At 32.5% G+C, this 10,921-nt stretch overlaps 2 protein-coding genes across 2 annotated transcripts; one reads left to right on the top strand and one right to left on the bottom strand.

Moving 5' to 3' along the window:
* Positions 1-2,583: 2,583 nt before the first annotated feature.
* On the top strand, positions 2,584-3,622 carry LOC106755790. The gene is made up of 2 exons (XM_014638004.2): positions 2,584-2,835; positions 2,928-3,622. The coding sequence occupies exons 1-2, from the start codon at positions 2,661-2,663 to the stop codon at positions 3,503-3,505; spliced, it is 753 nt and encodes a 250-aa protein (XP_014493490.1). The 5' UTR covers positions 2,584-2,660; the 3' UTR covers positions 3,506-3,622.
* A 551-nt stretch (positions 3,623-4,173) lies between these two features.
* LOC106755747 (bifunctional epoxide hydrolase 2) lies at positions 4,174-5,935 on the bottom strand. Its single transcript, XM_014637958.2, has 5 exons — positions 5,799-5,935; positions 5,496-5,710; positions 5,081-5,251; positions 4,758-4,993; positions 4,174-4,594 (listed from the first exon to the last, which is right to left on the bottom strand). The coding sequence occupies exons 1-5, from the start codon at positions 5,869-5,871 to the stop codon at positions 4,345-4,347; spliced, it is 945 nt and encodes a 314-aa protein (XP_014493444.1). The 5' UTR covers positions 5,872-5,935; the 3' UTR covers positions 4,174-4,344.
* Between the last annotated feature and the right edge of the window lie 4,986 nt (positions 5,936-10,921).

The following is a 10,921-nucleotide window of genomic DNA, read 5'->3' as shown; positions in this document are numbered from 1 at the left end:
AACATGTGAAATTCAATGGCTTTTGTATTTGCTCCATGATTTGAAACAGCCTCTGCCACAACCAGTTCCTCTGTTTTGTGACAATCAATCTGCTATACGAATTGCACAAAATCCAGCCATGCATGAGAGGACAAAGCACATTGAAATTGATTGTCATCTCATAAGGGAGAAAGTTCAAGCTGGTGTAATTAAGCTCCTGCCTATTTCTACTTCATCACAACTTGCAGACATTCATACTAAAGCTTTGCATCCAGCACAATTTCAATCTTTGTTGTCCAAGCTGAGCATTAAGGATATATATGCTGCAGCTTGAGGGGGATATTGGAATTATTTTATTCTCTGTTCATATCTGTGCATTTATGTTCATATATTTTTATACTTATATTCCTTTTTTATATTGCTCTAAATAATTATATATATCAATTGTACTCTCTCCTTATCATTTAATAAGAAATACAATATTTCATTCTTTCTTCTTTTCTAACAATACTTGGGATGATGACAAAGATCCTCAAAGCTAAACACTTTATTGTCGTGGAGCCAACTGTAACATGACACAAAAGCACTGCATAGGTAGAATTTGCTATTTTTAAATAAAATTTTAAATTATCAAAGTTGTGATTTTTTTTAAAAGAAAAAGTTACGAATAAATGAAAATACGATTCTAAAAATTATTATAAATTTTTTAAATTTTTTATTAAAAATTATAACACTGACATGACATTCTTAGTTCAATTTCCTTTTTAGACTTTTTAACTTTTTTATGAGTGCGTCATGATACATAAACACTCACTTTCTACTCAACATCATTAAAATAATATTTTTATGTTAAAATATAAAATTAATTTGTAATGGATTAATAAAAAGTGAGAATGTCTTCTTTTACTTCTTTAGTAGGAATGGTGAAGGAAAATTGAAAGGTTCACTTATAAAAATTTTCTTTGATGTATATACATAAGCAAATTCCTATTGAAGTTTTAATTCAAAGGAGATTTTGGTTATTTCTATTTAAACTAAAATCATGATTATTTAAATTTTGACAATTTAAAAATTACATTTGTGTTGACATAGAGATTGTTCTCGTCATATCAAGTTTTTTAAGTTTTTCTTTTTTTAGTTTTTAGTTTTCAGATTTCAGATTTAGTTTCTTTAGCCAAGTTTTTATAGATCGATTTTTTTTATTCAAGTTTTTAAGGTCAAGTTCTCAAGATCGATTTTTTTCAGTTGAGCTCTTGCAGGGTTGGAATTCTTCAATCGAACTTTCTAAATCAAACTCTCCATGCTAAACTCTCAAGGTCTAGCTTTTTCAGTTGAATTTTTGTAGGGTCATGCTCCTTTAACTGAGCTCTCCAAGCTGAATTCTCAAGGCCGAGCTCTTTCAACTAAGCTCTTACAAGGTTAAGCTCCTTTAGTTGAACTCTTCCAATGTCGTGCTATTTCAGGTCGATCTCCTCCACCTAAGCTCTCTTAGGTTGATAACCAAGACCAATCACAAAATGGCCAAAATAACATGGTCGAGCGAGATTATAACATGGTAGAACAAAATGGCCAATCGGTCTTAGCACGATCATAATCAAACATGACTGACCGATCAAATTAACAATGGTAATTAACCTCTTAGTGTAAATTAAAGTATGATTGGATAGTCATTAGGTCGACAAAAGATAAAGATCCATCACAACTACTATATATAAAGGTCTCATGTATGACTTTAAGATAACATGTACATAATATGACAATTATTAACTGAAGAGTCATGTATTGACTTTAGTATTGAAGTACTTTCTATAAGTATCATTTGAGCACTATGAAAAACATAAAAATTGAGAATTGTGAATAACACGAAAGCTAAACACTGTAAATATCATGGAAATCGACTCGAAGAGTGACTCAACTTACCTAGTTTATAATATAACCCGTCTGGTAAAGGGTCCCCAAAACAATATTTATTTATTTTTGTTTAAATCATAAGTGTTTTTTTTTTAAATGGTAAAGTATAAATAATTATACATTAAATGGGGGTGTTGATTATAGAGAGTTGGTGTTATGATGATGAATTTTCGCAACTTTGTGTTAAGAATATTACATTCTTATAATGCTTAGAGAAGTTGTGAATAAGTTTACTTGATATTAAAGAAAATCATATAATATCTCTCTTTTAACCATATAAGAATAGAAGAACATAAAAAAAGCAACAAACGAATGGAGGGCTTTGAAATAATTAAGAAATTAATTATGTCTATTTACCAATTAAAATCGGCTTATCTATGTCTTAATTTTTCAATAATTTTTTTAAAAAACTATTAAATGTCATTTAACACTGTTATAAAGATAAAATAATCATTAAAAATAAATTTTTACATTTATAAAGACAAAAAAAAAAAACAAAAAGTAGTAAAAAATATTTCAAATAAAAGTAAAAGAAAAATTTGACTGTCAAAATAGCATTGTTTTGTTTCACATCAAAATTTTCAATTTTTAAAATAACTTTTCAGAGGCATATATTTAAATGGATTAAGCCAAGTATATTAATTGCATTTAAATATTTAAAAATAGTTATGAACACTAAAAATTGAGATTCAACGTGAGGAGGTGCAAAGAATTGCTTAGACTGGGAGTCATTTTGAGAAGGAAAAGAAGAGAATTTTGAGAAGCAAAGAATGGCAGAAGTAGCGAAGAGCAGAGACGCTCGCCGGCGACGAAGAATCCTCGACCAAGGATCCGACCGTCTCGCCTTCATCACGGGTCGGATCCAAACACTCCCTCCCACGCTTCCTGATTCCGCCGCTTCATCTACCCAATCCCCCCCTCCAAACACCACCCTTTCCGCTTCTGGTACGTTCCTTCGTTTTTCTCCTTCAATTCCAGTTCCTTTTGTGAAACTCCGATTCTAATTTTCCTTCTTTTACTTTCACTTCACCACTCAGATTCCATTTCGCACAATCTTCAACCCTACGGCGACGACCACGCTCCCAACACCGCAATCCAAACACCCCCCCAAAACCAGCCTGAAAGAGACACTTTGACTGTTCCAACTTCTGAAATCCAACCTGAGCAAGTCCAATTACAACCACCGCCGTCATCGCCGTCGCCGCCGCCGTCATACACCGAGGAACCGAAACGTTTCGTCACCCCGAGTGATATAACTCGTGCAATCAATTCCTCGAGGGTTACCCGACTCTGTTGTTCCGTTCTCGTGGCTCTTCTGGTGCTTTTATTTCTGGGCACAAATTTTTTCAGTACTGTGATCAGCTTTGGGCCACTCTACGTTGTTCTTGTGACCAATGCAACGGTTGTGATTGCGAGACTCTTTTTCGGGGTACAGAGGGATTCTGGAAGAACGCGGAGAAGTGGTTCTTCTGGTGATGGTGAAGATGAATATTCGCAACTTGCCAGGATGCTGGAGTTGTGTTTGGTGGCGAAGAATGTGGCGGATGCTGTGTTCATGGATTGCGCTATCTATGCAATCGTTCTCATTTGTGGTCTTTCTGTGATCAAAGCATGATGTGGAATTCTTGTGTTAGTTTGAACATTGAACTATTGACAACATTTTTTGGTTTTGTTTTGTAGTTCGAAACTGATTTTTTAATATGATTCTCTAGTTTCCTTTGGTTCTGTTATAGTTTTAATGGTCTGAAGCTACTCCCATTGTTGATCGGCATTTGTCTCTTCTTTTAGATAAACTTTCGTAGAATGATGAAGGGGTGGTCGTGTGTCAGTTAAGTAAGCAAAGCAACACTGTAATCGGAATCATAAGAGCCATTAGGCTATAATGCGGTGAAATAACATGTTTTTCCTGGTAGTTAAGAAATGGATGTTCTTTTCAAAAACCAACATTTCTTTGACTGACTTTTTAATTTGCATTAAAATTTAGCAAACAAAAATTGTATATCAACGAGTCTCCGTTCATGATTTTACAATCTCTGATAAATTTTAGTTAATATGTATAGTGTGCTACAAGGTAACAAAGTGTGGCATTTAGATGTCTAATTTCGTTGATTATTACATAGCAGAATTTGACTATTTCTAGTTAGTGTTATATGATACCATCGGACTATCAGATATGTATTGTTGTCATATTCAGTCTTTGGTGGTACTGGTAAGATTTTGCGAGCTTTCTCAAGGGTTAAGTTTAGCTGGGCCTAAAACTGATAAATGACTATAAGATCAACCATCACAAATTGCAGATTTTATTTGATATTTAGTTCCAGACTTATTACAACTTATACCCCCTTCTTCATGAACTGGAGGTATCAGAGCCAGATATTACACCGTACGTTGGATTAAGCAGATTAGAAATTAAACAAATCTTAATGGAAACATGCTTTTTGCCCCAGAACAGATTCAGATGCTTTGCTTGTCAATGAACTCAATGATGAGCTGGTTCACCTTGTCTGGAATTTGTTCATGCACAAAATGACTTCCTTCTGGAATATATGTGATTTCCAAGTCCGGCACAACATTTTTCACTGCCCCACCTCGGATATAGTCTTCCATTCCTGGAAACTTGAAAACATAATCTTTCTCACCCATGATGAGAAGTGCTGGATTTGTAACCTTCACTTCACCTAAGCCAGTTTCCACATTGAGACTCCTGCATAAAATTGTCCAAATGCAATGTTATTGAAATCTGATGTTTATAAATAATATTTTATGTTTTTAAGATTATCTGGAGTAGCATTACAGTTTCACTTTACAATGGATTACACCTTTGCAGTTTTGAAAGAAGGAAGGAAATCGGAATCTGTTCTGTTTACCTGTAAGGAACCTGCAATGCATATCTGAATCCAGATTTTTCATATAAAGATGCATAGGTTGCAAGGTCTTCCTCAGAGAACCATGGTGGTAGAGGAGTAGATGGGTTGAACAAGTCCATGATTTCTTGATCATCAGCTGCTATTGGAACCTCACTTTTAGAGAAGAGAGTGTAGATGTTCCTTATCACCGATTTCACAGGAAACCGGCCAAAATCTGCTTCTGCTCTCCCAGGCTCCTGTAAATCGAAATTAGTCAGTGAGTACTAACTAATATTTAAAATTGGAAGGAATATAAAAATTATGATGCCATATTGAATTTGTACCTGCCACCTAGTAATGTAGAAGCCTTTGGGGAGAAGGTGGTTTTGGACAGCAGAGGGACCAGGAAGCAAGAAAGGAACGCCTAATGTTATGACAGCAGCCACTCTTTCTGGGTGCAAAGCTGCTGTAAGATATGCCGGGATTGCCCCAAAATCCTTGCCAACAAGGAAAGCCTGATGATATAAACAATTGTAACAGAGCATGGAATTAGTTAATCTTTTCTTCAATCTCAGGGACATGAACTCAAAAGGAAAGAGGTCCGTTTCACTCCAAATATGGTGAGAAGGAGGTTAGTTTGAAGATCTCAACCGAAGATCAGAGATAGAAATTGCAGCCATACATTACACAATGGTTTATTTCACACACACACAAAACTGGCAAATTCTTAAAACATGTGTGGCACATCTATCTCCTTACCTTGGTTATGTCTAAGGCATCCAAAAGACCCACTATTTCATCAACTAGGTCATACATAGTTTCCTTTTCTGGCTCAGCTGGTTGCTGAGAGAGTCCATAGCCTCTGAAATCAAAGGCAATAGCTCTATAACCAGCGTTTGCCACAGCAATCATCTGGTGCCTCCATGTGTACCAGATCTCTGGGAATCCATGTAAGAATAGTACTGCCTTGGACCCTTCACAGACACAAAAATTATTAATTTTAAAAAGATGCAAATTACTATTAGACAGAATTCGAAGAGGGTTTTGAAGGAATTAGCGTACCAGTTCCAATCTCTGCCACGTGCAGCTTCAGTCCGTTGACTTCCACTTCACTGTGCTGGATCTTCTCCATCATACAAGGGCGGGATTACTGCAATTCAACAATACTGTCTCAGAAAAACAGTGGAACATCAAAGGAAACAGAGTGTCGAAGAAATATCAATGTCAAATGACAGAGTTGTTCACGGAATCTTTTGGAATTTTCTATTGTTTAAAAAAATTATGTTCTAGCAAAGCATTTTAAAGAATCAAAATGCTGCCACAGTAGTAATTTCGCTAGGAAGAAGTAGGTGAAACTCCTAGCCAATCGTAACATTTCCTGCACCCAAGGCCAATCACTTAAATACTATTTTAATATCTATTTTTGTCTAATTTATTCAACTTGGTTGTCGTTGATTTTGCACATTCAATTAGATCTCTATTTTAATAAGTTTTGTTCAATTTAGATTTTTTCAATGATTTCGTTTAAATTATTAACTCTAACGGAAGAGTGTACATAATGATATTGTTTGCATGATGTCTGCAATTTTTGCTCCCGTGGTTTGTTAATAGAGACAAAAATTAGAGGCAAAAATTAGAGACAAAAATAGTATTTAAACTTTGATATTTTTATATTACTATTATAATTTTTAAGGATTTTATTCAATTTTTACGTACATTTTCTATACAGTTATTTGCCACAGACTTCGAGACCTCAAAAACCCCATACTCCTGTGCATTTTGCCTTTTTCCCGTAACTTATTTTGGGACTTTGTGAAAATTTAGCAGTATGCTACGATCATGGGTGACGATTTTATTTGCCTATCTATATTTACGAATATGCTCTGATGATTCCATGCTTTTATGAAGAAAACTAATTTTCATAAAACAGTTTAGGAGTTAAATATTTCTTTAATTTCTTATATATATTTTAAATATTTAAAATTAATTGTTTCAGTTATGTTAAAAAAGATTTCTTTTGTATATCGTCATTTACAACATTACACTCGTTTTTAATGAGTGGTAATGATATCTGCTTCCACAATAACTTGTATTATTAAAATAATAACGTGAAAATATATTTTAGTTTCGTATTTCCTTGATTTTAAAATTTACACTTTAAGTTTCTCAAATTTTTAAAAATAACTTTTAAGTCCTTCAACTTTTTTTAATGAGATGTCTCGGAAGTTGAATGTGTTGGTACAAACAAAGTCTCACATGAAAAAAAAAATGAGAGATAGATATGAGTTTATATACACATAAGATACGTTAATTGATAAGAGGTCTTTTTTGCAACGCCCACCTCAGGGTCGTTTAATTCCAAAAAGGAATTATAGATGTGCAGAGTTATGAGTTCAACTCGTTTTCAAAGTAGAACAAGAAGCACAATCAAATGTACCGAACAAACGCGCAATTGGAGCCACCGCGAGCTGTCACCACCGTGAGTGTGCGCTCCAAAAGCTTAGAAAAAACGAAAACCTAATATATAGAAAGCGTAAAAACTAATATATAGAGCTTAATGTATCTGAAAAAGTGTCTCTCTCTGTCCAACTGTCACATGGCAGAAGAATACCTCTTTATATAAGGTTGAGGAAAGAAGAAAAATAAAAGAGAAAATAAAAATTGGGAAAGGGGAACCTTGCTCGAGAAGCTTCACTTCCAATATCTCAATTGGACAGTCCTCATTCTTCCCTTGCCAGCTTCACTTCCAATCGTCCAATCATCTCTTTATTTTCACTGGTCAGGGTCCGGTCATCTTCTTCTTGGCAGGTTCTTCTCTCCACGTGGCATCACCGGTCAACTCTTGTCATCTTCTCCACGAAACTCCTTTGGTCACGTGCAATCTCCATCTTGCCAGTTTAGTGGTACAAGCCATTCAAGCTTTCGTCTCTCGTCGCCTAAGCCCTAGCTTTGGGTCCTCTTTCTGCCAAATGACTTGCTTGAGTGTGCTTTGCAAATGAAATTGAGGGGAGGAGACCCCTATGGGAAGCTTCAAATTTTTCTTCCAAAACACACTGTTTAATTAAAGTGCATGTATGGTTTTGAGCAACTTCTAAGTTGAGAAAGTAAGCGAGGTCTCCCAGATTTTTGAAGTTGAAATGGTTGTTAAGTAAAGTTGTAAAATGTTGGGCATCCTTAATATTGGTGTCTATGAGAATAATGTCATACACGTAAACTAAAAGATTGGTGGTGTGATGGTTTTAATGTTTCAAAACAATGAGTGGTCAACAAAGGAACATTTGAAATTATTGGATGAAAGAAAAGAGAAATGTTTCACATACCACTGTCTTCTAACTTGTTTAAGGCCATATAGAGATCTTCATATTTTTCAAACTTTTATAGAAATTTTGGAAGTCAATCTAAGAGGAGGTTGATTGTACACACCTTCCTTGAGATCTCCATGAAGGAAAAATGATAAGCGCTTATTTTACTCATATTTCATATGTAATTTAGCACTTATCTTCTTTATTTTGTTGCATAATTAAGATTTTATCCTTAACAACTTAAAATAATAAAAAAAGGCATTTAGATATAAACATGTGTGGCAAAACAATGTAATTTCTTATGAATTTCAATAGTTTTGGAAGAAACAAAGCTTAGTAGCTTCAGCCGAGAATCACAACTTGAGCATTGAAAGGAGGTTTCAAGAAGATTCAAATTTTGCTTTTACAACCCAAGTATAAAAAAATGGTGCCCGAGCCATGCGAAAAAAACTTCACCATGAAGCAATCTAAAACACCAAATTCTGAAGCTCAACCATGGAGGAATCCCACCATTAAAGGAAGCTTCATTATTGAATAACAAAAATAGAGTCAAAGTTATAAGGAAACCTTCCATGGGATTGGCCACCATATTTGGAGTTGCAACCAACTTCCCAAAGTCTATAAATTAAGAGCAGACCCACATGTTTGAGGGGGGAGAATTCCATATCCACTAGTCTCTCTCTCTCTCTCTCTTTCTCTCTCTTACTTCACTTGTAATACCTCTTAAAGTAAGGGGACATGAGGAATGGACAACAGCTATTAGGAGTAAATGTTAGAATCATCATCAGTTATTGAACTTCCTAGTATTGGGATTGGACGTAGTTCTCTAAACTTATGTACTAGTATTATTTTACTGTTTTATTTAAGTGTTCTTTCATATGTTAGTGATTCAATTTGCTTTATATGCATGATGAACTGATCATGCATCCTTTGCATATATAACATAAAATAGGTGAAAGCTAATTTTTCTTATAGATCTAATTGAGTAATCTAATGTTGTTAGGTAAAAAACATACATCTATATGCTTTAATTGGTTAAAGAGTCTTAATCTTAAAGCAAAATCCTCATTACAAGGACATGGATAATTCACCCTAAGTTAGACTGCTTTTAGGTCCTAGGCTATACACATGGGTCTAGGGTTATATTAGTATACTTCTGGGAACAATGAATGAACCTTGTTAATCCAATAAAACAATAATCATGCATAAGATCAGAGTAGTGAAGTTTAATCCCAACACTTTTTATATCATTGAGTTATTCAATTTTAACTGTGAATTCTAGATAATCATCATTTTACAACCAAATGTTTCAATTACAAATCTAAATAACATCATAAGTTCTGATAAGATTTGACTAAATTCCTGTAAATACGAAACTTGATACTACAATTAAACCAGTGTACTTTACTTGTGTGAATGCTCTTAGCCCAAGAGATCATTAAAAACATGTTTACATCAAGTTGCTTTAAGATTAATTGGTTTGAGACAACAATAAACAAGAAATGTAGGATAATGAGTTTAGGATAGTGAGCTTGACAATAAGAGCAAATGTGTCTAGATAATCTAAACCTTTAAACTAAGTGTAACCCTTAGTAATAAGGCAGGCCTTAAATCGATATATAGAACTATCATATTTATGTTTGATTTTATAAATCCAAAAACATCTAATAACAATTCTTCTAGGAGGAATTTTAACAAAGATTTATTTGTGATTAACTTTTAAAGCATTAAGTTCTTCCTTCATTATTTGAATTCATGTTAAAGGCTTTTTATAGCTGCATGGTTCAGTGGTGGAAGAGATGGAAATAACATTACTTTTAAAAGTAACAAATAGGTGATTATAAGATATGATTGAAATCGTGGATAGGATATTTAGTCACACTGTTAGTCTGAAATCTTGAAGATAAACAAACACTTTGTGAATGTAAAAAAATCAATGTCTATTTTGATTAACATTAATGTTGATATTTTAGCATTACACTAAAATAAGTATGTAATTCATAGTATTTTTTTTTTCATGTCACGTTATCATGAGTTTTATTTTATTGTAGAATTAAAGTATAACGGTTCTATATAAAATATATAAATATAATTCCTATAAGAGTTTGACATTATTATTAACTTAAAATCTTAATGCAATAAATTAATAAGTATATTACTCAATTATTTATTTTTATATAATATAAAATTTAAACCACATATAGATTCTTAACACCTTTTAGCTTTAAAGAATTTGAAGAATTTAAAATCCCGAATGAATATATCTTGAAATACTATTGGATAATTTATCTCCGAAATTGTTAGAAAACATATTATTAGTTACTTAAACCTATCTGTACAACATAAAAAATATTACCATAACATTTATGGATGAATAATTTTAATTTCCAATTTCAATCAAGCTAATGTTTCACATTGAGATTGAAGAACTAAAGAAATCAATTATATATATATATATATATATATATATATATATATATATATATATATATATATATATATATATATATATATATTTCGTGAATTATTAAATATTTAAAAAAATTGCATTTATTAAATTATATATATTTCTAACATTTCACTAAAATATAGAATATATTTAACATGAATCAAATTTAATGTCGATCATTTTCGTTAAATGTTAACTATATTAAACATTATATTTGTTAAGGAAAAAAAATAGCAAAATTAAATAATTTAATTCAATATCTAAAAAAGTTGTGTTTATTAAATTAATACACGTTTAACATTTTACTAAACATATAATATATTTAAAATGGAATATTTTTTTATATAAATAAATTTCTTTAAGAAATGAAATTTATTAAACATTTTATTTGTTAAATGAAATATATATAGTCATTTTAAATAAAATTATTAAAT

This window comes from Vigna radiata, chromosome 2, assembly GCF_000741045.1.
Source record: "Vigna radiata var. radiata cultivar VC1973A chromosome 2, Vradiata_ver6, whole genome shotgun sequence".
NCBI classification, from domain to species: Eukaryota; Viridiplantae; Streptophyta; class Magnoliopsida; order Fabales; family Fabaceae; genus Vigna; species Vigna radiata.
This window is presented reverse-complemented; position numbering and strand designations above follow the sequence as displayed.